This window comes from Sapajus apella, unplaced genomic scaffold, assembly GCF_009761245.1.
Source record: "Sapajus apella isolate SASKATOON/1434 unplaced genomic scaffold, GSC_monkey_1.0 scaffold16, whole genome shotgun sequence".
Taxonomy (NCBI): Eukaryota; Metazoa; Chordata; class Mammalia; order Primates; family Cebidae; genus Sapajus; species Sapajus apella.
The window spans coordinates 9,709,185-9,736,846 of record NW_022436956.1 but is presented as its reverse complement, the minus strand read 5'-3'; the positions used below and the strand labels follow the sequence as shown (position 1 = coordinate 9,736,846).

The 27,662-nt window shown below is 40.2% G+C and overlaps 2 protein-coding genes and 1 pseudogene across 3 annotated transcripts in view; all 3 read left to right on the top strand.

The window, feature by feature from the left end:
* STT3A (STT3 oligosaccharyltransferase complex catalytic subunit A) overlaps positions 1 to 22,926 on the top strand; it is a 29,591-nt gene extending 6,665 nt beyond the window's left edge. Inside the window, exons 3-17 of one of the 2 annotated variants that reach the window (XM_032285033.1) lie at positions 1,221 to 1,342; positions 1,710 to 1,855; positions 3,972 to 4,062; positions 5,433 to 5,539; positions 6,135 to 6,299; positions 8,570 to 8,750; positions 9,774 to 9,929; positions 12,057 to 12,148; positions 12,814 to 12,969; positions 13,212 to 13,400; positions 14,305 to 14,421; positions 14,538 to 14,640; positions 20,263 to 20,451; positions 21,883 to 21,998; positions 22,651 to 22,926. In XM_032285033.1, the coding sequence (XP_032140924.1) occupies positions 1,715 to 1,855; positions 3,972 to 4,062; positions 5,433 to 5,539; positions 6,135 to 6,299; positions 8,570 to 8,750; positions 9,774 to 9,929; positions 12,057 to 12,148; positions 12,814 to 12,969; positions 13,212 to 13,400; positions 14,305 to 14,421; positions 14,538 to 14,640; positions 20,263 to 20,451; positions 21,883 to 21,998; positions 22,651 to 22,689 (1,842 nt within the window). In that variant the 5' untranslated portion in view covers positions 1,221 to 1,342; positions 1,710 to 1,714 and the 3' untranslated portion in view covers positions 22,690 to 22,926. The remainder of the gene's footprint in view (positions 1 to 1,220; positions 1,343 to 1,709; positions 1,856 to 3,971; positions 4,063 to 5,432; positions 5,540 to 6,134; positions 6,300 to 8,569; positions 8,751 to 9,773; positions 9,930 to 12,056; positions 12,149 to 12,813; positions 12,970 to 13,211; positions 13,401 to 14,304; positions 14,422 to 14,537; positions 14,641 to 20,262; positions 20,452 to 21,882; positions 21,999 to 22,650) is intronic. The other variant, XM_032285032.1, reaches the window with a different exon arrangement.
* On the top strand, positions 15,821 to 17,339 carry LOC116556067 (annotated as a pseudogene).
* Positions 22,927 to 22,992: 66 nt separating the features above from the next.
* The window catches only part of CHEK1 (checkpoint kinase 1), a 36,964-nt gene continuing 32,294 nt past the window's right edge, over positions 22,993 to 27,662 (top strand). Inside the window, exon 1 of the mRNA XM_032285038.1 lies at positions 22,993 to 23,621. The gene's annotated coding sequence lies outside the window, so the exon portion shown is untranslated. The remainder of the gene's footprint in view (positions 23,622 to 27,662) is intronic.

The window sequence follows — 27,662 nt, the reverse complement described above, 5'->3', positions numbered from 1 at the left end:
TAGCTGGGACTACAGGTGTGTGCCACTAAGTCCTGCTAATTTTTGTATTTTTTTAGAGACAGGGTCTTGCTATGTTGTGCAAGCTGGTCTTGAACTCTTGAGCTCAAGTGATCCACCTGCCTTGGCCTACCAAAGTACTGGGATTACAGGTATTAGCTACCTTGCCCAGCCTTATTTCTTTTTAAATGAGAAACTTAAGAGAAGGGCTTATATATTTTGGGCCTAAAGAACTGTCTTTCCGTTTATAGCTCTTAAGCATTTTATATCAAATACTTTTCATGTTATCTGTGTATCTGTGTATCTATCTATCCATCTGTCTATCTATCTATCTATCTATCTATCTATTTTTTTGAGACAGGGTCTTGCTCTGTTGCCCAGTCTGGAGCACACTGTTATGATCATGGCTCACTGCAGCCTCGACCTTCTGGGCTCAAGCAGTCTTGCCACTTCAGCCTCCTGAGTAGCTGGGACTATAGGTGTGTGCCACCATGCCTGGCTAATTTTTTAAAATTTTTCTGTAGAGATGGGGTCTTACTATGTTGCTCAGGCTAGTCTTGAACTCCTGGGCTTAAGTGATTCTCCCACCTCAGCCTCCCAAAGTACTGGGCTTACATGCATGAGCTACTCTGCCCAGCTGTAATCTATATTTTTATGCTACTATACAGGTGACATAAGAAGCATTTTACATAACTGCATTAGTAAACCTTGTTAAAAGTTTAAACACTGATTAAGGAATTTGTGTTATGGAATAGGTTAAAAATTTTTCATCCTACATATGATGGTGTACCAACATCTTTAAAGATGCTTATCACTGGAAATTATCCATGTGTCTTTGTGTGCAGTATAGATTGTTTAAAATATGTTCCTGTCGCCTGAAAGCCAGAATCTATTGGTGCCCACATCTCAGTGGCTTTGTCTTCAGGGTGCTTGAATTCTCTGACTGGTCCTGATGGCTACATGTCAGCTTGATGAAGTATCCCATTTGATTGCTTTGTTACAATGTTAGGCTCCAGTTTCATTTCCTCATGAGAGAAGCAATGCTTTAGTTGAGACAAGCATGGAGCTAGAAATAAACAGACTTCTGGTTGTGAAAATGATTTCATGGCATAATTTTTGATGCTAAACTGATTTTTCATTGAGTAATGCTGAGTTTCTCAATGGTGTATCCCGAGGAGCAAAATTCACCATAAATTCACAACAAAGTTTCTTTCTTGCTATAGGTACTTTAATTATCGGACTACCAGGTTCCTGGCTGAGGAGGGGTTTTATAAATTCCATAACTGGTTTGATGACCGAGCTTGGTACCCTTTGGGACGAATCATTGGAGGAACAATTTACCCAGGTGAGGAGACCAGATTTTTTTTTTTTTAAAGCAAATATTTGTATGCTAGAGAACAGTTTCTTTTATTTCTAGCAGGTATGTCTTGTGACACTTGTGATATCATTTTGATTACAGATTCCTAAAAGTGCATCTTATATAGATAGGAGTACATTTGTAGTAGAGTAGAAATGGGTGGCTTTTATACGTTCTAGACTTCTGATTGAATCCTTAGGAGAGAAATTTATAGGCTTACTGCAGTTGCTGTATTAGTATTTCTGGTGATTTGTCAAGACTTACATAGTCACTTTATTGATGCTGGGACTTTCCCTTTCTTTTTCCCTTAAGTTCTGGTAAGACAACCTAATGGAGTTTCTTCTTCCCATTACAGGTTTAATGATCACCTCTGCTGCAATCTACCATGTACTCCATTTTTTCCACATCACCATCGACATTCGGAATGTCTGTGTGTTCCTGGCCCCTCTCTTCTCCTCCTTCACCACCATCGTCACGTACCACCTTACCAAAGAGCTCAAGGTGAAGGATTTGGGGTGACAGGAGGCTTGGGAATGAATGTTATTGAGCCTCTTTAATAGATGCTGGAGGGTGGGGGACAGAGCCTTAGAAAGGTAGGGAGCCAGAGAATAAAGACAACTTTTACTGGGCTGTATTAATTGGGTTCATTCCAACTCCTTTCTGGAATATGTGTGTATGTTTTTTTTTGAAACAGAGTTTTGCTCTTATTGCCCAGGCTGGAGTGCAATGGCGCAATCTTGGCTCACCACAACCTCTGCCTCCTAGATTCAAGTGATTCTCCTGCCTCAGCCTCCTGAGTAGTTGGGACTACAGGCATGTGCCACCACACCTGGCTAATTTTGTATTTTTAGTAGAGGCAGGGTTTCTCCATGTTGATCAGGCTGGTCACAAACTCCTGACCTCAGGTGATCCAGCCGCCTCGGTCTTCCAAAGTGCTAGGATTATATGAGTGAGCCACCATGCCTAGCCTTTTTCCTTTTTTTTTTTTTTTTTGAGATGGAGTCTTGCTCTTGTTGCCCAGGCTGGAGTGCAGTGGCATGATCTCAGCTCACCGCAACCTTTGCCTCCCGGGTTCAAGTGATTCTCCTGCCTCAGCCTCCCAAGTAGCTGGGATTACAGGCACCTGCTTCCCACGCCCGGCTAATTTTTTTTATTTTTATTAGAGATGGGGTTTCACTATGTTGACCAGGCTGATCTTGAACTTCAGGTGATCTATCTGCCTTGGCCTCCCAAAGTGCTGGGATTACAGGCCTGAGCCACCACGCCCGGCTGGAATATGTGATTTTTTATCATTAGTAATTGTTTGTCCTTATGAGAGAACAGTTGGAAATGAAATGTAAATCGCTACGTAAAGAAAAAAAACATTTAAAATGCAAAATCAAAATGTTTGGTTGAAGTTCTCACAGTGTAAAAGAGAGGAACAAAAACTACATGAAACTTTCCAAAATGGTTAGTTTTTCCTACCAGGAATGTACTCAGCAATTATTTGTTGATTAAAAAAATTATCTTAAAATTCTTAAGCCATTTGGCTTACGTAGTAACTCCATAATGCTGACTCTCTTTTTCCATGTTTCAGCATTGCTGACCTTGGCTCCCTAGGTGCTATTCTTAGTTTGTGCTGTGGTGTCAGGGAGATACCTGAGAGGTGATAAACCAGTACGGGGTTTGGGAAGCCTGAATTTAGTTTGGAAAACTTTTCATCCTTCTCCTTGCTGCCCTTTCCCAAATTTGACTCTTTTCAACAGACAAGTCTTTGCTTTTTGGAGTGTGGCTTATATCTGTTGCTCCTTTCTCCTGAGCTCAAAGGGTGCCTGGTGATATTTAAGCTTTATTGCCTAAGCTCTTAGCATCTTTGGTTTAGGTAGATTATCACTTAACTTTTTTGGCTTTTTAACTGAAATAATAATTTTTCTTCCTTTGACTGTCCTTGCATGAGTTGTAGAGATGTGACTGGTGTTCCAGTGATGTGCAGATGTTGTTAGAAGTAGAGACTTACAAGCTTGGTGAGATTGGTAGCCAGACAGCCCATTCTGGGACAGTATTGATGTTTGACATCTCACTTGATTTGTCTGTCCTCAGCATATGTGTTCTCAGTGTCAGGTTTAGTGTCATCATAGGGAATTAGTCATGAAGTTTTTAGCTTTCTTGTGCTGTGAGCATTTCCTTTTTCTTCTTCTTTTTTTTTGAGATGAAGTTTCGCTCTTGTTGCCCATGCTGGAGTGCAATGGCATGATCTCGGTTCACTGCAACCTCTGCCTCCCGAGTTCAAGTGATTCTCGTGCCTCAGCCTTCCAAGTAGCTGGGATTACAGGCATGCACCACCACACCTGGCTAATTTTTGTATTTTTAGCAGAGATGGCGTTTCTCCCTGTTGATCAGATTGGTCTCGAACTCCTGACCTCAGGTGATCAGCCCGCTTCAGCCTCCCAAAGTGCTGGGATTACAGGTGTGAGCCATTGCGTCCTGGCATTTCTACCATTTCTGACATCTCACATCTACGTTGCAATTGTTGGACTGTTTTCTGGGCCCATTATAAACAGAATGGACTAGTTGGATCCTCTGTTCTTTCTCAGAGTTGCATTGGTGTTAATGTCTTAATGCCCTTTTTTTCTTATAGGATGCAGGGGCTGGGCTTCTTGCTGCTGCCATGATTGCTGTAGTTCCTGGGTATATCTCCCGATCTGTGGCTGGCTCCTATGATAATGAAGGTAAGACTCTTAAAATGCTAAAGATGATCTTCTCACCTCATTATCCAACAGAGCTTCATAAAGTGCAATCTATGGCTTAGCACTAATAAAAATGGTATCTGGGTTGGAAGATTAGAAATGGGCAGGAAGGGATCTTGGACAAGTTCATATTCTCTTCCCATCATCTTTTCTAGAAAGGTAGTTGTTTACTTTTCTTACAAATCTTTGGTTCCTCTCTGTACTCATAAAATAGTTAACTGTTGTTTTAACATTATAACCCTTTGCTTTGTTTTTCTAGATAAAGCAAATAAATGTCCTTAAAATTTTAATGACTTATTGACTTGTTTTCAATTCAACATACACTTAATGAATGTTATTGGGAAAACATAGTATTAAGTGTTAGAAAGATAGATAATAAGATTTTTTTTGGCATAATTATAAGAAATTAAAGAGATAGGTAATGGATAAGGTTATATTGGCCCATAATATATTAAGGAAGATTAAAATGGACATATAAATATGACTCAATGACAGTAGATAGCACTGTGTGCCATGATAGAAATTTGACAGAGTACTTCAGTAATGTAGTGAATGGAAAGATTAATTCAGATTTGGGGCTGAGCTCAGTGGTTCATGCTTTATAATCCAGTACTTTGGGAGGCCGAGGTGGGTGGATCATTTGAGCTCAGGAGTTTGAGACCAGCCTGGGCAACCCTGTCTCTACAAGAAATACAAAAATTAGCTGGGCATGGTTGTATGTGCCTGTAGTCCCAGCTACCCAGGGAACTGAAGTGGGAGGATTGCTTGAGCCTGGGAGGTTGAGGCTGCAGCGAGCTGTGATCACCACTGCACTTCAGCCTGGCGATAGAGCAAGACCCTGTTTAGAAAAACAAAAACAAAAGCAAATTCGGGAATCAAGGAACGCTTTTTGGAAGTGGTTAAGGTTCAGCGGGGTCCTGAAGTTGAAACTTCATTAGGCAGATATCAAGGAAAGAGGCAATTGGAGCATGAGTATTAGCTATGTTAAGACGTAGAGGCAGGATGATGAATGATAGTGTACGATGTCTTTAGGACTATACTAGCAGGATGTTTAGTGCTTGGAAAGAATGATAATAATGGCCAATATTTACATAGTGTTTATTATATGCTAGGTATTGTTCTAAGTGCTTTACAAGCATTAATTATGTTTGTCTTCAGACCACTTTTATGAAGTAAATACTATTACTTCTTTTTACATGAAACTGAAACAAACTGAAACAAAAAGGTAAATAATTTGCCTAAAATGACACTGTTACTTGGTAGTAGATCCAGGCAATCTGTTCCAGAACAATATTCTGAATCACTATACTAGCCTGGCCTCTTGTTGAATTCTTGGTGTGTTCTTTCTGCAGGAATTGCCATCTTTTGCATGCTTCTCACCTACTACATGTGGATCAAGGCAGTAAAGACTGGTTCTATCTGTTGGGCAGCTAAGTGTGCCCTTGCTTACTTCTACATGGTAACTTTTTCTACATGTTTTTAATTTTTAAGTTCTCTAAATACTGTATTTCCTATGGGTACTTATTATTTGACCAACTTTCTTTCTCTCTTTCTTTTTATTTGACTAACTTTCTTTTCTGGTAGGTTCCCCTAAATTTTTTTCTTTTCCAGTATATTTTTTCTGTTCATACTTATGTATATATGTAAACCTCCTTAATTGCTACTACTTGCTCACATATCCCTAAATCCTCTGTATGACCTTACAGTGATTGTATTTAGATGAATTCTGAGGCTTAAGTCCCTCTCATTATGTGGTCATGACATCAGCAACCACAAGGGAGCAGGGGTTTGAGTTATTGTGTTGAGTTTGAACTTGATTTTCTATTTTTAAACTTATTTTATTTTGTATAACAAACTTGTACATGTAAGAACTTGATTTTCCTGTTTAAAAAAAAAAACAATTATTTAAACACTTTAAGCCATTTGGCATAAATAAAATTATAGTTACTATAAAGGGTGTTCTTTAAAAAGTCACAGATGATATTCTACAGTATAGTGGTGGTGGTCTGAGGAGGCATGCTCAGAGGAACTGTTTTTTTTCTGTTCTGTTGTAGGTCTCGTCATGGGGAGGTTATGTGTTTCTGATCAATTTGATTCCTCTCCATGTCCTGGTGCTGATGCTCACAGGCCGTTTCTCCCACCGGATCTATGTGGCCTACTGTACTGTTTACTGCCTGGGCACTATACTTTCTATGCAGATCTCCTTTGTGGGTTTCCAGGTGAGCTCTTGACTGAGTAGGTTTTTCAGCTTCTACTTTTTCTGTGCAGCCCCAACTAGACTGATTTATCTTGGATTCTGTTAAGAAGAATACAACTTAATGACAGCTTTTTTTTTTTTTTCCTTGAGATGAAGTCTCGCTCTTGTCCCCCAGACTGGAGTGCCATGGCATGATCTCGGCTCACTGCAACCTCCGCTTCCCGGGTTCAAGTGATTCTTCTGCCTCAGCCTCCCAAGGAGCTGGGATTACAGGCACCTGCCACCATACCCAGCTAATTTTTGCATTTTTAGTAGAGACGGAGTTTCACCGTGTTGGCCAGGCTGGTGTCAAACTCCTGACCTCAGGTGAGCCGCCTACCTTGGCCTCCCAAAGTGTTGGGATTATAAGCATGAGCCACTGAGCTTGGCCATATTCACAGCTTTTATATTGAACTACTCGTGTTAATTGAAGAAACAGAATTATTGGTCATTAAAGTTTGTGTCCTGTAGTGTGTTAGTATTTGCTTCTTGCAGTTTGAATTTCATAGTTCTTACTTTGGCTTTAAGTTTGTGGGAAGGGGAGGAATATTGAGTTGAGTTGAGTTTAGATGAGTGATCAAAGTTAAAGTTTCCAGTCCTTTTAATGTAGAAGGTCCTGTGTAGTAGCAGAGGATCCTGATCTTAATGGCATCTAATTGTAAGTCCTTCAGGAAGTAAAGCACAAACCTTTAGCAACATTGTTACATAGGATTAACAGACAAGAGTTAGAGAATAACGTGGTGTGTTTGATTTTTCCTGCGAAATTACGATGAAAGTACAAACATTTAGAGGTCAACAAGTATTTCTTTTTTCTTTTCTTTTTTTTTTTTTTTGAGATGGAGTTTCGCTCTTGTTTCCCAGGCTGGAGTGCAGTGGCGTGATCTTGGCTCACCACAACCTCCGCCTCCGGGTTCAGGTGATTCTCCTGCCTCAGCCTCCCGAGTAGCTGGGATTACAGGCATGTGCCACTATGCCAGCTAAGTTTTTGTATTTTTAGTAGAGACAGGGTTTCTCTATGTTGGTCAGGCTGGTCTTGAACTCCCAACTTCAGGTGATCTGCCTGCCTTGACCTCCCAAAGTGCTGGGATTACAGGCATGAGCCACCGTGCCTGGCCAACAAGTATTTCTTTACTGATCACCTACTGCAGGTTGGCCCCAACTTATGAAGTGTTGACTTAGGATTTTTTGCCTTTAGAATGGTGTGAAAGTGATACACATTCAATAGAAACTGTACTTCCAGTATGTATATAAACATTCTGTTTTTCACTTTCAGCATAGTAGTCAATAAATTACATGAGATATTCAGTACTTATTATAAAATAGGCTTTGTGTTAGATGATTTTGCCCAACTGTAGGCTAATGTTAAATGTTCTCAGCATGTTTAAGATACTCTACGCTAAGCTACGGTGTTCCGTAGGTTAGGCATATTAAATGCATTTTCTACTTAGGATATTTTCAACTTACAATGGGTTTATTGAGATGTAACCCAATCATAAGTTGAAAAGCATTTGAATATGCAGTTTGCTAATCACTTGAAAATGTAAAAAGAATAAAAATATGCTCATGGTTTTTAAGGAAGTCTTGGTCTTCTTGCGGGGAAAGGAATACAGGCAGCTGGCTATATTTGATAGGCTACAGTTCTGGAAGTGTGGTTCTTGTATCATTATCAACAGCAGCATCTAGGAACTTGTTAGAAATAAGTGCAAATTCTAGAGCCCCAACACAGACCTACTGAATCAGAAACTCCGGAGGTGGGGCTCAGCAATTTGCATTTTAACACTCCTACCCCCTTAGTTATTACAGTGCCCACTAGCGTTTGAGAATCACTGCTCTAAGGCAGAGAATGATTAAGTGCTAGAAGATACTAATGCGATATGGAACATAGGAGTAATTGATTTCAGTTTGGCAGATTATTAGGAAGAGATGATATTTGAGGTGAACCTTGAGTGATGAGAATTTTAGTGGATGGGAATTTGGGGAAAATTACAGTCTACGCTGAGGAAATAACCTGAACAAAAGCCAGAGATGTGATAATGATAGCGTATCTTATGCTTTAGGGGGCTCCAAATACTTTAGAAAATATGGCTGGTTGAATTAAACCCTTCCCTAGATTTGCCCTGGTTCCTTTGGGGCCTCAGAGCTCATTTGACCCAGTTGGTTTGAACTAGATCAGGATAATGCAGGCCTGGGCTGGACTTATTCATTTTTTTTTTTTTTTTTTCAATCTTAACATACATATCCTTTTACCTACAGCCTGTCCTTTCATCAGAGCACATGGCAGCCTTTGGGGTCTTTGGTCTCTGCCAGATCCATGCCTTTGTGGATTACCTGCGCAGCAAGTTGAATCCACAGCAATTTGAAGTTCTTTTCCGGAGTGTCATCTCTCTTGTAGGCTTTGTCCTTCTCACCGTGGGAACTCTCCTCATGCTTACAGGTAGGGAAGGCTCACAGCTTTTTTCTTTTTGAAATGGAGTTTCCCTCTTATTGCCCAGGCTGGTGTGCAACGGCACAATCTCAGCCCATGCCTGGCTAATTTTGTATTTTTAGTAGACAGGGTTTCACCATGTTGGTCAGACTGGTCTCGAACTCCTGACCTCAGATGGTCTGCCTGCCTTGGCCTCCCAAAGTGCTAGGATTACAGGAGTGAGCCACTGTGCCCAGCCAGGCTCACAGCTTTTATTATTAAATACATTTGGGTACAGACATAGAATAAACTACAAAAGATGGTATTTTTTGACCACAAAGGATTCTTCTTTTCTTATTTCTGTTTTCATTTGAAGCATATACAATCCTACATTTTTACATTCGGTCTACTTTTCAGCCCAGTGCTTGGATTCAGCATAGAAGAGCATGTCTTGTTGGAGCCGCTCTTAATCACACCTGGTGAAAGAACTAGATCTTAGCTTGCAAATCTTTCTCCTTTTCCTTTCTTTTTTTTCTTTCCTATTGGTTGGGTGGGAGAAGTCATCATATTGCTTACCGTACCCTCCAAGGTGGCAGTCATCTAATCCCATGGAAACTAAATCATGGCTGTTTAGTTGGTTGGAAGGCCGCATTTTCCTTCTCCATTTTCCCTACTTTTATTTCTCAGAGATTTAATTTGATTTTGCTCAAGTCTGTCTGTTGACTAATTCAGAGCAGGACCTGAGGATATAGTTGATTTAGTCTCTAGAATTGGCCTTGGTTTGACCAAATTTGGCCTAAAACCCTTTCAGGTAGCATTTCTGCCTCTATTCTTCTCTCCAAGTTTATACACAGCCTGGCTTTATTCTGCTGCCAGTGCTGACAAAAGTACTCTCGAAGGAGTGAAACTCTCTAAATATTGGTGGTAATTAAGCAAAAACCTAATCCTTCTCTGTCACTGAGAGTCTTATTAAAATGGGAAGTTTTGATTAATTAGGATCAGATGTTTGTTTGAAGAGTATGTGTGGAATGCTTATTGCCTCTTTGCTACCAGGAAAAATATCTCCCTGGACGGGACGTTTCTACTCACTGCTGGATCCTTCTTATGCTAAGAACAACATCCCCATCATTGCTTCTGTGTCTGAGCATCAGCCCACAACCTGGTCCTCATACTATTTTGACCTGCAGCTCCTCGTCTTCATGTTTCCAGGTATGTGGCTTTGTGTTCTGAAATGGCCTTGTTCGTAAGAATCCCCATTTGATTCCAGATTTGTAAGCTACCCTCATTCATGTTTTGTTTTTCTTTGCCTGTTTATGTTTTGTAATACAGAGGATAGCTAAGCAAATTTTCTCATATATGAACCTATAGAGTAACAGAAGTTCTATATTTGTAGATACTGGCAAGTTCAAAACCTATGCCGTTTTGTTATGAGTTAAAACTTAACTGTAATTTTTACTCGTTTTTTTCTTTTCTTTTTTTTTTTTTTTTTTTTGGAGTATTTCTATCATGCTCCAAATCAGGGATAAAGGGCAGCCCTTTACCCCTGTTTCTCCTCTTGGCAGTGTTGAAGTCCCATAATGAGTACTGCTAATTGTAAAGCCTCATCAATCTCCTATCTTCTGGCCAATCCAGATGTGTTTTAGAATTTACCAGTGGTCTTTTTCTCTTAAAAAATAACTTTGCTTTTTTTTTTTGCGATAGAGTCTTGCTTTATTGCCTAGGCTGCAGGGCAGTTGTACGATCTTTGCTTACTGCAGCCTCTGCCTCTGGGGCTCAAGCCATCCTCCCACCTCACCCTTCTGAGTAGCTGGGACTACAGGTGCATGCCACCATGCCCAGCTAATTTTTGTTTTTTGTTTTTTGTTTTTTTTCCGTAGAGATGGGATTTGACCACGTTGCCCAGGCTGGTCTCAAAACCTGTGGGCTCAAGCCATCTGCTCACCTTGGCCTCCCATAGTGCTGGGATTACAGGTGTGAGCCACTGCGCCTGGCCAACTTTTACTTTTCTCTTATTTTAAAAGTAATTTGTGTATTGTAAAAATATATATAAATGAGTACAAAAGAAAAAGATGCCGGTACAGTGGCTCATGCCTATAATTCTAGCCACTTAGGAGGCTGAGGTGGGAAGATGGCTTGAGGTCAGGAATTTAAGATCACCATGGGCAACATAGTGAGACCGAAGTCAAAAAATTAAAACAGGCCTGGAGTTGTAACTCACATCAGTAATCCCAGTACTTTGGGAGGCTGAGGTGGGAGGATTGCTTGAGGCTAGGAGTTCAAGATCAGTCTGGGCAATGTAGTGAGACCCCTGTCTCCACTTAAAAATAAAAACACATGATGTGCATGTGCATGCACACGCGCACACACACACACAAATGTAAGATAAATAAGCTGGGCATGGTGGTGTGCATCTATAGTCCCAGCTACTTGGAAGGCTTGGGTAGAAGGATTACTTGAGCCTGGGAGTTTGAGACCAGCCTTGGTTATACAGCAAGAACCCATCTCAAAACAGGTAAATATTCTGGAGTTCTCACTACCCATCTCTAGCCACTGTTAACATTTTGATGTATATTTATCATTTATTGAATAAGAATGAGATCATAGTTTTTTTCCTTGATTTTTTTTAACTTCATAAAGAATTAAATTTCTGTTATTTAGTATTATTTTATAGAAATACTTAAAATATGTCACTTTTTTTTTTGAGTACAGAGATGTGTAAGAAGGCAAATGGTCCATAATCTCATGTGGCAATATTTTAATTGATATATTCCATTTTATAAATACACTATAATTAGGTGGGGTGCGGTGGCTCATGCCTGTAATCCCAGCACTTTGGGAGGCCGAGGCAGGCGGATCACAAGGTCAAGAGATCGAGACCATCCTGGCCAACATGGTGAAGCCCTGTCTCTACTAAAATACAAAAATTAACTGGGCATGGTGGCGCACGCCTGTAGTCCCAGCTACTTGGGAGGCTGAGGCAGGAGAATTGCTTGAACTCAGGAGGCAGAGGTTGCAGTGAGCCAAGATCGTGCCATTGGACTCCAGCCTGGCGAAAGAGCGAGACTCTGTCTCAAAAATAAATAAATAAATAAATGAACTATAATTAGCTCCTTGTTATTGGACATTTAGATTGTTTCTGATTTTTTTGCTACTTTAAAGTGTGCTATAGTAAACATCTTTGCATGTTTCTATGATTGTTTTTTTAGGATAAATTCCTGGAAGTGGAATTGCTGGGTTAAATGTGTGGAATCATCCAATTATATAATGAAGATACTTTCCCTTGTAGGTTTCGACCTACAGGACTCAGCTGCTTATTTCTCCTTCCCTCTTTTGTAGTTGGCCTCTATTACTGCTTTAGCAACCTGTCTGATGCCCGGATTTTTATCATCATGTATGGTGTGACCAGCATGTACTTTTCAGCTGTAATGGTGAGGAATACCCTCAGTCTGGCAGACTTTTTCACTGTACTTCTGAGGTGCTTTTTTATCTGCCTGGCAGAATTCAGAAAGTACTGATGATTGTGCTCATGCTTCTCTCTGAGCATTTGAGGGACTGAGTTGTAAAGCTGTTTGCTGTTGTTGATCCTTCCCAGAATGTATGGGACACTCATACATTCTGGTTGTGGGGTCCAACTTTCTTGGATTTATAACTTTGTATTATAAAAGCACTTTTGCACTTTGTTGGAAAATAGGCGCTTTTGGAAAATATGCCCCTGGGTGTCTTAAAATGGGAGGTGGTATTTTTTTCTTGAAGGCATAGGAGTATTACCCAGTGCTCGATTGTCAAAAGAGAGGAGGGATTTCATATATTGTAGTAAAAGAGTGTTTCTTATACTTTTTTGGTCTCAAACCACAGTTACGAAATAAACTTTATATCATTATTGTTCAAGACACACATATGTACATGCATATAATTGAAACAGTTGAAGAAATATATACTTCTACTGTAACTGTTTTAAGTATTTTCTCTTTCACTTTTCATGGAGGTCATGTTTGATGAAAACTCCTAAATTAATGTTTTGATCTGCTAATAGGCTGAAATTTGTAATTTGTTGAACACTGATTAGACTAATCATGCTTCCTGTCTCCGTTAGGTGCGTCTAATGCTAGTGTTGGCACCTGTTATGTGCATTCTTTCTGGCATTGGAGTCTCCCAGGTGCTGTCTACATACATGAAGAATCTGGACATAAGTCGTCCAGACAAGAAGAGCAAGAAGCAACAGGACTCTACCTACCCTATTAAGAATGAAGTGAGAATTAAGTGATGCTAAGAACAGATTTGGGCAACTCTGTGTGTGTGTGTGTATGTGTGTGTCTGTTGGGGCAGGGGAGTAAAGCAGAGCACTGTCATAGGTGGTCAGAATTAACTCATATGTCCTCTGACTTGTTTTGATCAATCTTACCTATATTATGGAATGTGTCTAAGAAGTTGTCCTGTATTGTGGAAATTTAGTTTGGTTAACTACACAATTAATTCTTTTTCCCTTTTTAGGTGGCAAGTGGGATGATACTGGTCATGGCTTTCTTTCTCATCACCTACACCTTTCATTCAACCTGGGTGACCAGTGAGGCCTACTCTTCTCCGTCCATTGTGCTGTCTGCCCGTGGTGGGGATGGCAGTAGGATCATCTTTGATGACTTCCGAGAAGCATATTACTGGCTTCGTCACAATACTCCAGAGGTAAAGATTTGGGAGGAATGGGAATTGTGGGTTAGGGGCAAAGGGGGAAACATTTGATGTTATAGTGAATCATACAGCTTTTAAATGGGTGGAAAGCTTGGTGAAATTGGAACTTTGCAACTCTAGTCTTAAATGAGCCTTAAAGGTGAACCTCCATTTAATTCAGGGATCTTTTATAGTTACTCTTACTAGTAATTATCTAGACATTGCGTGGATACTTTTACTGTTATGATGATTTCTAAATGAGGTAGAACATCCCAGTTATAAAAGAAGAAAAAACTTACAGATAAATAATACATGTTCACTTTAGAAAAATCAGAAAATTGAAGCAAGAAGAAAAATATAAGTCTTGTGTGAAGTGATCACCTTATGATAACTGCTTTTAATATTATAATTATACCTTTTGAGAATCTGAAGTGATTTCCTTTACAATAACTATTAGGAATAGCATTTCTAAGACAATTTGTTAGGAATCAAAACTTTTAAGAGTCTCTTAATTCTTGTCCATCATATCCTGTGATTTGAGTTTCCACTCTATAATAATTGTATTTTGTGATTCTGTTAAAGGTTATTTAAGACAATTGTCAAATGACACTAGGCTATTGATGTGGCTACATTGCACAGTCTCCCACACCTCCCACTCCCTATGTTTGTTTGTATAAAATGATCTGGGATGACGTATTGGGAATGTTGCTTTGTTATTTGTGCTGAGATTTTATGATTGTATATAAATGGAGGACCAGGTGCCAGAATTTATTTTCTGGTTAGACCTGCATTACTTTGTGAAGAAATAGATTAGTCAGCCAGGTATCACTTCTGTCAGACCAAAGATGCCTTCTCTATTGCATTTGATTTTTAGAGACAGGGAGAAGCTTATTATTTCCATTTCCCATTCTACTTTCAGGATGCGAAGGTCATGTCCTGGTGGGATTACGGCTATCAGATTACAGCTATGGCAAACCGAACAATTTTAGTAGACAATAACACATGGAATAATACCCACATTTCTCGAGTAGGGCAGGTAAGATAAAGGGATCTTTGAGTGCTTGGTGTGCAAGGTCTAGTGGGAAATAGTCTGCATGAGGGGATCATATAACTTGGTATTGTGCTCTGAAAATTGTACGTTTGTTTTTCCAGGCAATGGCGTCCACAGAGGAAAAAGCCTATGAGATCATGAGGGAGCTTGATGTCAGCTATGTGCTGGTCATTTTTGGAGGCCTCACTGGGTATTCCTCTGATGGTAATATACTTAATTCTATTTTTAGCTGAAGGACATAGATTCTAAGAAAATTAGATGAATCTCCTAGTTTTCTATACTTTTACTGATATTTTACCAAGATGTTTTTCTTACATGGGAAGTTCCTAAGTATTTGCAGCTTGAGGTTTTGGTATTTTGATATTTTTCTTTTTGCAACAAGTAGGACATAAATGTAAGCAATTCTTAATGTAGGTACAGCATGCTATATGATTGTGCACGGCATAGAAGTAGTTCCACAACCAGTAATAAAACCAAGCTGAACATAAGGCTTATGATAGTAAACTTAAGAATTAGCATTTTTTTAGTGGGTTTAAGCCATATAATCATTGGCCAGCTTAGAAATGTTTTATATGGCCTGAAAAGAGCGTGTAAAAAAAGAGAACATTTTAAATATATGCTTATATATATAAAATACATATTATATATTATATGTATATATTTACATATGTCTATATGTAATATAGACATAAGTATACAAATATATACATACAATAAATATAAATAAAAGTATGTGTAAAATGGTGGTTACCATGTGCCTTATGACTGTTGGCACAAAGACTTTTATTTATTTATTTTGAGACGGAGTCTCACTCTGTCACCCAGGCGGGAGTACAATGGTGCGATCTCGGCTCACTGCAACTTCCACCTCCCAGGTTCAAGCAGTTCTCTTGTGTCAGCCTCCTGAGTAGCTGAGATTACAGATGCATGCCATTACGCCCAGCTAATTTTTGTATTTTTAGTAGAGAGGGCTTTCAACATCTTGGCCAGGCTGGTCTCAAACTCCTCACCACATGATCCACCCACCTCGGCCTCCCAAAGCTCTGGGATTACAGGCGTGAGCCACTGCGCCCGGCCTGGCACAAAGATTTTTAGAGGAAACCTCCAAATAGAGTTCTCTGACTTAAAAATTAATGTAATGCCTATTTATACTTTAAAAAGTTAAACAGTTCACAGCTGGGCGCCATGGCTCATGGCCTGTAATCCCAGCACTTTGGGAGGCTGAGGTGGGCAGTCACTTGAGGTCATGAGTTCGTGACCAGCCTGGGCAACATAGTGAAATCTTGTCTTTACAAAAATTAGCCAGGTGTGGTGGCATATGCCTGTAGTCCTAGCTACTCAGGAGGCTGAGGCAGGAGAATCATTTGAACCCGGGAGACAGAGTTTGCAATGAGCTACAATTGCACCATTGCACTCCAGTCTGGGGAACAGAGTGAGACTCTGTTTCAAAAAGAAAAAGTTATACAGTTCTGAAGGTTTATAATAAAAATGATAGTTCACTGCCCCAAAATGTAAGCCCCCTTAACATCAGACACAGAAACAATTATTCCTGTAGCTACTTCTTCTAGTACTTCTAACGCATATTTCTAAATACTCTGTATACAGTTTCCCCTCTGTATCTGTGGGTTCTACATCTGTGGGTTCAACCAACCACAAATGGAAAATATTTGTGAAAAAAAATCATAATACAACAATAAAAATGATATAAATGAAAAATATAGTATAACAACTATTTACATAGCATTTATACCGTATTAGGTACTATAGGTGATCTAGAGATGATTTAAAGTATATGGACAGTTGTACATAGGTTATATACAAATACTACACCCTTTTATATAAGGGACTTGAGCATTTGTGAATTTTGATATCCTGGTGGGAGGGGATTATGGTGGGAGGGGATATATGAGTTAAACTTTTTGTTTTTTAAAGAAGATAGTGAATTCACATGGAGGTCAGAGTAGAAGCAGGTATGAGAGGGTCCAGCAGAAGAAAACATGGCTGCCAAAGCTTTTGAGTCCATTGGCAAGTTTGGCCTGGCCTTAGCTGTTGCAGGAGGCGTGGTGAACTCTGCCTTATATAATGTGGATGCTGGGCACAGAGCTGTCATCTTTGACCAGTTCTGTGGAGTACAGGACATTGTGGTAGGGAAAGGGACTCACTTTGTCATCCTATGGGTACAGAAGCCAATTATCTTTGACTGCCATTCTCGGCCACACTGCGCATCCTCTTTGGGCCCGTTGCTAGCCAGCTTCCTCGCATCTTCATCAGCATCAGAGAGGACTATGGTGAGTGTGTGCTGCCGTCCATCATGACCAAGATCCTCAAGTCAGTGGTGGCTCACTTTGATGCTGGAGAACTAATCACCTGGAGAGAGCTGCCATGACCAGGCAAGTGAGCGACAACCTTACAGAGCGAGCAGCCACCTTTGGGCTCATCCTGGACAACGTTTCCTTGACACATCTGAACTTTGGGAAGGAGTTCACAGAAGCGGTGGAAGCCAAACAGGTGGCTCAGCAGGAAGCAGAGAGGGCCAGATTTGTGGTGGAAAAGGCTGAGCAGCTGAAAAGGGCGGCTATCATCTCTGCTAAGGGCAACTCCAAAGTAGCTAAGCTGATTGCCAACTCACTGGCCACCACAGGGGACGGCCTGATTGAGCTGTGCAAGCTGGAAGCTGCAGAGGACGTCGTCTACCGGCTCTCAGAACATCACCTACCTATCAGCGGGGCAGTCCATGCTCCTCCAGCTGCCCCAGTGAGGGCCCATCCTACCTGCACCTCCACGGGCCAACTAGGTCACAGCCCCAATGATTTTTGACACCGCCTTCCTTCTGTCCCCACCCCAGAAATCACTGAAATTTCATGATTGGCTTAAAGTGAAGGAAATAAAGGTAAAATCACTTCGGGAAAAAAAAAAAGGTAATAAGATAACCATTAAAAAACAATGCAAAGGCTGGGTGTGGTGGCTCACTCACACTTGTAATCCCAGCACTTTGGGAAGCCAAGGTGGGTGGATTACTTGAGGTCAGGAGTTCGAGACTAGCCTGACCAACATGGCGAAACCCTGTCTCTACTAAAAAAATAGAAAAATTCGCCACATGTAGTGGCGCATGCCTGTAATCCCAGCTACTTGGCGGCTGAGGCTGGAGAATCACTTGAACCTGGGCAGCAGAGGTTTCAGTGAGCCTAGATTATGACACTGCACTCCAGCCTGTGTGACAGAGTGAGACTCCCGTCTAAAAAAAAAAAAAAAAATGAAAACATATATGTGAAAATCATAGAAGATAGTGTAGTTGTCCCTCTGTATCCATGGGGGATTGTTTCTAGGACATCCCCCCCACCTCCCATCAGGATACCAAAATTTGTGGATGCTCAAGTCCCTTATATAAAATGGTATAGTATTTGTATGTAATATACATACATTTTCTTGTATACTTTAAATCATCGCTAGATTGTAATGCTAATCCCTAATACTAGGTAAATAGTTGTTAATACTGTGTTGTCTAGGGAATAATGACAAGAAAAAAGTATCCATCTATGTTACAGATGCAGTCATCTGGTTTTTTGTTTTGTGAACATTTTTGATTTGAGGTTTGTTCAATTTATGGATGTCAAACCCACAGATGTGGAAGGCCAACCATACTGATTAATTTATTACACCGAATTTATTTTTCAAGGTCATATTATTAATTGGGCTTTACTAATAGGAGTTCTGTAACATTTGAGAGGTATAATATAATAAAAATAAAAAAAGTTGAGCCTGGCCCAACTTTTTTTGTAGACAACCATATCTTTTGAACAATGAGCTGTCTTTCATGCAGTTCCTATCATCATCATCATCATCATCATCATCATCATCATCATTGAGACGGGGTTTCACTTTGTCACCCAGGCTGGAGTGCAGTGGCATGATCTCTGCTCACTGCAGCCTATTCTTCCTCTGCTCAAGTGATCTTCCCACCTCAGCCTCCTGAGTAGCTGGTACTGTAGGCTCACATCACCGTGCCTGGCCAAGTTTTGTAGAGATTAGACTTCAACATGTTGCCCAGGCTGGTCTCGAACTCCTGTGCTCAAGCGATTCTCCTACCTCAGCGTCCCAAAGTGCTAGGATTACAGGCGTGAGCCGCCACACCCAGCCATTCCTGTTATTTCGAGTCTTCAATTCATAAAGCTTGTGGGTTTTATGCTTCAGCCATACCTCCTGGGCAGCTACAATACTAGCGCTCTATGATAGCTGAGCTGATGTTCTGGGGTTTTGTTTTTGCTCCCATTTCTGGCTCTGTGATCTAGTCAAGTCTCTGTGCCTCAGTTTTTCCATTTTTAAGATCCAGGTAAGAATGCAGACACTGCCTAAAGATAGTAATATTTTTCATTGGATTTTTACCATGTGACAACTTATTAAATGCTTCACATGTCGTTACTCATAGCAGCCCTATTGTTGTAGATACTCTTATTTTTCTAATTTGACAAATAAGGAAACTGAAGCACAGAAAGGTTAAATAACTTGCTCAGGGTCACCTGGCTAGAATTGGTAGTGCTGGAATTCAAACTCGGGCAGTTTGGATCCAGAGTCTGTTCCTAACCACTGCAGTATCTCCTGGAACTCTTTGCAGTAGTGCAATAGAAATCTTACTTTTTTTTTTAATGGATTAGAAATATTTTTAATACTAATCATCCAGTGAAACCTGTAGCAGTTGATTTCCCTAAAGCCTATGGAAGCAATACAGGGAATGATGAACTCTAAGAGATATCATGAGTTGATAGTAGTGTCAGTGTTTATCAGGCATGGGAGTGTGTTTGACACAGAAATGTTGACTTCCCATATACATACTTTGGAGGTCTATAACTTTGCAACTGTTGGTCAAACAGGAGCACATTCATGTCTCGTCTACCTTTTTGGTAAAGCTGCTCCTCTTTAGATCAGTCCTGCCCACTGTCTAATAGAATATAATGGAAACCACATTATCATTTAAGCTTTATATTAGTCACATCAAAATAAGTGTAAAGAAACAGGTGAAAGTAATTTTAATAATTTTATTTAACTGAATAATCATATCAAAACTTTATTACTTAACATGTAACCAGTATATGACTTTTGTGTTTGGAGGTTTTTTGACTGAGATTTCAAAATCCAGTTTGTATTTCATACTTACCTGGTGTGAACTTTATACTTATAGTACATCTTAATTTGGACTAGCCACATTTCAGCCACTCAGCAGCTACATGTAGCTAATTGCTACCATATTTGATAGCTTAGCCCAGCTAAGCTATAGGACCAATTTCATTTGTGGCTTAAGTCTGGACTAGTAGCATAGGATTTCAGGAGTATAATAATTTTTAGGAAAGGTTGTGTATTTTGAGGAAAAATGCTTTGCCTATATGTTGTCCTCACTATTTTTACAAATCAGAGTTAAATGATACCAATCCCCTTTAAAAAAATGTTGAGGAATTTTCTTAGAATTACTAATCTGCAGGCTGGGCGCGGTGGCTCAAGCCTGTAATCCCAGCACTTTGGGAGGCCAAGGTGGGTGGATCACAAGGTCAAATCGAGACCATCCTGGTCAACAAGGTAAAACCTCATCTCTACTAAAAATACAAAAAAATTAGCTGGGCATGATGGTGCGTGCCTGTAGTCCCAGCTGCTCAGGAGGCTGAGGCAGGAGAATTGCGTGAACCCAGGAGGCGGAGGTTGCAGTGAGCCAAGATTCTGCCATTGCATTCCAGTCTGGGCAACAACAGCAAAACTCCGTCTCAAAAAAAAAGGAATTACTAACCTGCTTTAACTCCATCAACCTTTGTGATGCAGCAGTTTTTTTTTTCCCCCTAGATATCAACAAGTTTCTTTGGATGGTCCGGATTGGAGGGAGCACAGATACAGGCAAACATATCAAGGAAAATGACTACTATACTCCAACTGGGGAGTTCCGTGTAGACCGTGAAGGTTCTCCAGTGCTGCTCAACTGCCTCATGTACAAGATGTGTTACTACCGCTTTGGACAGGTCTACACAGAAGCCAGTGAGTGATTCATAATATTAATAACAATAGTAATAACAGTGATTACTAATACACAGTATTTTCCATATACCAAGCACTAGTAAGTGCTTTATGTCTGTTAACTCATTTAATCCTCACAGCAATCTAAAAGGCAGATGATGACATTATTGTCATATTATCTTTAATTTTATTGTTCGTATATTTTTTTGGGACCGGGTTTTTGCTCTGACACCCAGGCTGGAGTGCAGTGGTGCAATCATGGCTCACTGCAGCCTTGATTTCCAGGGCTCAAGCAGTCCTCCTGCCTCAGCCTCCTGAGTAGCTGGAACTAAGGTGCACACCGCAATGCCTGGCTGTGTTTAAACTTTTTGTAGAGACAAGGTCTCACTGTGTTGCCCAGGCTGGTCTGGAACGTCTGAGCTCAAGCAGTCCTCTTGTCTTGGCCTCCCAAAGTACTGGAATTATAGACATGAGTTACTGCACCCAGCTATTGTTTTTTTTTTTTCCTTTTTTTCTTTTTTGAGATGAGGTCTCACTCTGTTACCCAGGCTGGAGTGCAGTGGTGCGATCTCGACTCACTGCAGCCTCCATCTCCCAGGTTCAAGTGATTCTCCTGTCTCAGCCCCCTAGTAGCTAGAATTACAGGTGTGCTCCACCACCCTCAGCTAATTTTTTTTTTTTTCTTGGTATTTTTAGTAGAGATAGGGTTTCACCTTGTTGGCCAGGCTAGTCTCAAACTCCTGATTGCAAGTGATCCACCCACCTCAGCCTCCCAAAGTGCTAGGATTACAGGTGTGAGCCACCACACCTGGTCTGTTATTTTATATATGAGGAAATTGAGGTATAAATAGGTTATTTAACTGCCCAGTGTCACATAACTAGTGGCAGAGTCAGGATTCAAACTGACGAGGACTGGCTCCAGATTCTGTGCTTTTGACCATTACTTTTGTCCTTAAAGGAATTATAGTGAAGAAAGGAACAAAAGGGTGAAAAAGTGACTTTTCATATCTTCAGATGAAGATATTGAGAGTTATTTTATTCGGTTAAGCCTCTCCTGACTTCAGTTTCTTGGTTCTGCACTAGGGAAAATTTCTGACATGAATGCACGTCTTTGGTTTCTGGTAGGTTTTTTTCTCTGATCCATGCAAGGTTTGCTAGTGTGTTAGAGGCTCTGAATGACAATCCTTAGGAACAGAGGGCCTTGGAAGTCAGCTTCTTATGTCTGTCTTAGCAGAGATAAGATTTTGACTGCCAAGCATAATCTTGCATAGAACTTAGGGTAACACTTGATTTGCCCTTACTACTTGATGCCCTTTTTTGCAGGGTCTACTCTCACCAAAATGCAGGCTGAGGAATAATCTGAATCAATAGATGGTGTACTGAATCCATATACTGTCTCTCTAGGAAATCAGCACTGTAGAAAGAAGTGTGTTCTTTTTCATCCCTCTTTAGAGCGTCCTCCAGGCTTTGACCGTGTCCGAAATGCTGAGATTGGGAATAAAGACTTTGAGCTTGATGTCCTGGAAGAAGCGTATACCACAGAACACTGGCTGGTCAGGATATACAAGGTAAGCAGATGCTGTATGTCTCAGAAAGTAACTTTCATTTTTGCAGATTGGTTTCAGTGCTTATAAAATGGGTCACATATTTCTCAAATAGGGAAATTTCTCAGGGCATCTGTGTTTGAAAACTAGCTTGCAAACCCACTCAAAATTTTACTTTTTATTTTAGGTTGTTCAGGGAGAGTAGATGATCCCAGTCTGCCGTGATGTTGGCAGTTGTTGCAGTGATATTTTTCCAGCTGGAGCTTGACTCAACCATGTTTCTGTGATTATGAGACTTACAGGTGGGGGGAGTGCAGGAAATAGAGCAAAAGTTCACATAGTTATATTTTTTAACTATATTTTCTTCTCTCTCTGAAGAACTTATGGTATATAGAGTCACTTAGAACCACATAGGAGTATATCTCTCATATAAGAAAAGATTAAGAACCCTTGATCTACATGGAGGGTGGATCAGTAATATTGCTCCTCACAGAGGTATTCCAAAAGGCTAAGCAGAGAGAATCTAGTCTCTAATCAGTGCTTGTTTATTCACAGCCCCAAACCAGGCTGCAGATCCCAACATAATCCTACTCACTGTGGGTGAATCCATTTTAGTAGAAAATTTCTTCAAAGTTGATCTGATTGTAAATATTAAACTGACTTCTTTATGTTGCAGGTAAAGGACCTGGATAATCGAGGCTTGTCAAGGACATAAATGTCACATCCAGCTCTGATATGCTTTGCACTGAACGCATCACATTTAGGACATTGAAGATTTTTTTTTTTTAATGCAGTTTTTAAGAACAAAGCTGGATGGCATTAGAATTGTCTGGAAATTTTGTCCTGGGTGGTATGGGCTGGGCCAAATGAAATGATTTTTATAATTCTGAACAGGTTACCAAATGAAATGTCATGGCTTTACTTTGGTCAATTAAAGGGGGGAGTTTTTTTTAAAAAATGTGCCTTATCTGTTTTGACTTACAACTGATTTGGGGAAGACAAAAAGCTTATGCTGGTCTGCCAGACGGACATAAGCAGACCTTGTCCATTCTCTTAGCTCCCTAAATTAGCCAAATAGGGACTTCTTTCTCTCTCATATCAGGAAAATATCAAAGACCAATTCAGATCCTACATCTACAGACAGTTTTGTCGTACTCTTTGCATTGCAGCACCTAGTACAATTCCTTGCAAACAGCATGGCTCAATAAATTTTTACTGAATGAGTAAGTGTTTGTGGGACCAGAAGAGTGCTAAATGAGTGCCTTTCTGGGTTAGAAAGGCAGGTTTGTTGCTACTATGTCTCTGTTCTCAATGTCTCTTATCCTTAGATGCTCTTTTGACTCTATAAATCAGCAGTTTTGAAGATTCAGACAAACAGTGAAAGTATTGGTTTATCAATGGAGGGGAAGAAACTCTTCCAGCATTACATATAGAGCTTGATGTAGGTATTTTTGAATCAGCTTAAATATAATCATACATATCGATTTGAAATTTAGTTTTTCAGTACTCTCACTTATTCATGACACAGGAATGACCCTTTTTTTTTTTTTTAATTTTTCCTCTTTTTTTTTTTTTTTTTTTTTTTTTAAACCCAAAGCAGATGCAAGGAATGACTCTTTACTCAAAAACTCTTGCAGTTATTAAAAGGTGACCTTCTTTTTCCCTTAGTCTTAGCCTATGTGTTGCTATTGTATATGGTTAACAAGTTTAGTTACCTAATTTTGAAGCTCTTTCAAAATAAGACACAAATTAAAAGGTGAAGCATTGCTAGTAACAGATCCCTAGAGAGTAGTGCCAGCCTCCCTGCAAGAAAAGAGAGGAGAAACTTCTTAAAAAGTTTTAAGGGGCCAGGCGCGGTGGCTCACGCCTGTAATCCCAGCATTTTGGGAGGCCAAGGCGGGTGGATCACGAGGTCAAGAGATCGAGACCATCCTGGTCAACATGGTGAAACCCCATCTCTACTAAAAATACAAAAAATCAGCTGGGCATGGTGGCACGTGCCTGAAATCGCAGCTACTCAGGAGGCTGAGGCAGGAGAATTGCCTGAACCCAGGAGGTGGAGGCTGCGGTGAGCAGAGATCGCGCCATTGCACTCCAGCCTGGGTAACGAGAGTGAAACTCCGTCTCAAAAAAAAAAAAAAAAAGTTTTAAGCCTGGGCAACATAAGGAGATGCTGTTTCTATGAAAAATAAAAATCAGCCAGGTGTGGTGGTCTGCACCTGTAGTCCCAGCTACTCGAGAGGCTGAGATGGGAAGATGACTTGGGCCTGGGAGGTTGAGGCTACAGTCAACTGTGATTGTGCCACTGTACTCCAGCCTGAGTGACAGTGAAACCCTGTCTAAAAAGAAAAAAAATTTAACTGGAAAGCAGAGTGGTCCTTGAGGACATTTAATGTTAGGACAAAGAGCCTATGACATGTATATCACTGATGTATATAAACCCTAAATCATTAATAAAAGATAACTGTTTAGTGTTATCCGTTCTAAGAAAACAGGAGGAATTAGATAACTTTTAGACAAGTCATAGTGGTGCTCCTAAAGGATATGCTGTTACATATTTGTATAGCCAGGGAACTTAGCCTTCCAGACCAATTTATATACCATGTTCTTCAACTGTGGGTGAGATTTAGATTTAACATTTTATTTACTATATGTAAATACATTACTTATGTAAAGAATTCATTCTTAGTGGAAGAGGTTATTCTGAATTATTTATCAATACGAGTAATAACAGAAATTATTGATGATCTTCCTTTATACTATAAATAGCATAACCTTTTAACTTGTCACTATAGTTGTTGCTCTGAGGATCTTAATTTTGTTACTGTCTAGGCTACATGAAGCTATCTTTTTAAAAAGTGTCCTTTTCATTTTCAATGTTATTGTGTACTTAATATAAAAAAACTCAAATCTAGGCCAGGTGCAGTGGCTCATGCCTGTAATCCTAGCACTTTGGGAGGCTTAAGTATGCGGATCATTTGAGCCCAGGAGTTCAAGACCAGCTTGGGCAACATGGCAAAATCCCATCTCTACAAAAAAAATACCAAAGGTAGCCGGGCATGGTGGCACATGCCTCTAGTCCCAGCTACTGGAAAGGCTGAGGTGGGAAGATTCCTTGTGCCTGGGAGGCAGAGGTTGCAGTGAGCCAAGACCACATGCACTCCAGCCTGGCAGACAAAGTGAGACCCTGTCTCAGAAAAAAAAAAACAAAAACTCAATTCTAAAAGGCAGTGATGATGTTTTCTACTCCAGAGAGGCAACTACTTTAAACTCTGATTCTCACATTACTTTCATATCATAAATAGCTTGCTTTATTTTTCTGTTTTGGTATTTCAATTTTAGGCATCATGTAGAATCTGTAGTATGGAAACTATATATAGTTAGCTTTCTCACCATCCCATTACTTTTATGGACAGATGTACTCGTGCCATCTATTATAGTTTTTTTTTTTTTTTTTTTTTTTGAGACAGGAGTCTTGCTCTATCACCTAGGCAGGAATACAGTGGCATGATCGTGGCTCACTGCAACCCCCACATCCCAGGTTCAAGCAGTTCTCCTGCCTCAGCTTCCTGAATATCTGGGATTACAGGCATATGCCACCACACCCAGCTAATTTTTGTATTTTTAGTAGAGATGGGGTTTTGCCATGTTGGCCAGACTGATCTAAAACTCCTGGCTTTAGGTGATCCACCCACCTTGGCCTCCCAAACTGCTGTGATTACAGGTGTGAGACACTGCACCCGGCCTATAGTTTTAATAGTTATTTTTCTGTTGTCATGATTCTATTTATCTGTTATTCGATTTAGTTCTATTATAGTTAAAATTTAGGTTAGATCTGTATTTTTTTTTTTTTTTTTTTGAGATGAAGTCTCGCTCTGTTGCCCAGGCTGGAATGCAGTGGCACCACCTTGGCTCACTGCAACTTCCGCCTCCCAGGTTCAAGCAATTCTTTTGTCTCAGCCTCCCTAGTAACTGAGACTTCAGGCGCACGCCGCCAAGCCTGGCTAATTTTTTTTTGTATTTTAGTGGAGACGGGGTTCACTGTGTTGCCTACGCTGGTTGCGAACTCCTGAGCTCAGGCAGTCCGCCCACCTCGGCCTCCCAAAGTGTTGGGATTACAGGTGTGAGCCATCGTGCCCGGCCTCCTGCATAACTTTTTTAATGGAGTTTTTCATTTCTTTTTTGTACTTATCACTGATTTGTCCCCATATTCTCCTTTTGTGCCAACTTCCTTTTAGTTTGTTCAGACACTTTGGGCATTTTCTTAGAGATATCTTCATGTTCCATTAGGATTGGTTTACTCTCAAGGTTTGCTACACACCTCTTTGGGTTGATGTATCTTTTCATTGTCACATCGTGTGTTAATTTCCTGACTTCTTTCTTGATTTGTCACCTTTAAGTGCTTTTCTGAGAAAATGTGTGTGAGATAAATTTCTTGAGAAACTTTCATATCTCTTGTCGTACTCCATTGATATGTTGATTGGATATACAATTCTAGATTGGGAATGATTTTTCCTTAGGACTAGGAAGGCACTGACCCATTGTTTTCTGTGTTCCATATGTTGAGAAATGTAATGCTATTCCAATTTTTTTTTTAATGTATCCGTTCCTTCTCACCTTCAACCCAGACCTCTTAGGATCTTCTCTTTATAATGTTTTGAAAATTTCCCAATGTTGTGTCTTGAGTGAGTCACCTATTGTGCTGGGCAGTTTGGAATTTTATGTATGGAAAATCAAGTTCCTCAGTTCTGGAAAATATTCTTGCATTATATATGCAAGATATTAAGAGGGGAAAGAGGATGGAAGTCCCAGCCCTCTTTTTTTTCTGAAAAGTAGTGATTTGGATGGTGGACTTCCTGAATTTATCTCCTAATGGTCTTATGTTTACTCTTCTATTTTGTATCTTCCTTCTCTGAGATGTCCTCAACTTTATTTCTAATCTATTTAAAATAGCTTCTTCTATATTTTTAATGTCCAGAGGGGTTGGGGTTTTTTGTTGCTGACTATTCCTTTATTTTGCTGTCTTTCATATTAAAGACTTTCTCAAATTCTTGGTGGTCTGCTCCTTTTTAAGAGTGGGACCCTAGGCTTGGTACAGTGGCTCACACCTGTAATCCCTGCACTTTGGGAGGCAGAGGCAGGCAGATCACTTGAGGCCAGGAGTTCAAGACGAGCCTGGCCTACATGGCAAAACCGTGTCTCTACTAAAAATAGAAAAATTAGCTGGGTATGGTGGTGCACAACTGTAATCCCAGCTACTGGGGAGGCTGAGGCATAAGAATCACTTGAACCCAAGAGGCAGAGGTTACAGTGAGCAGAGATCATGCCACTGCACTCCAACCTGGGTGACAGCAAGACTGTCTCAAAAAGAAAAAAAAAAGTGGGACCCTAAAAAGCTAATTGAAAGGTCTATTTGTAGGGGGTAAATGGGGATTAATAATGTTTGTTTCAATCTACCATGATCTGGCTGGGCTGTTATATTGGGAAATCCATGATACTGATATTTTTAGGTTTTTTTTCTTTTACATAGGTAAGATTCCCTTGAGAAGGCTTGTATATTCTCTTACTCAAGGATGTAAGCCAGGCAATCAACTAACTGTAGAGGAGGGAAAGAAGTTTTACAGGCTCAACTTTCAGTGGATAAAACTTAATCCCTCCGTTTTCAGTAAGGTGCCCAAGCTTTTAATT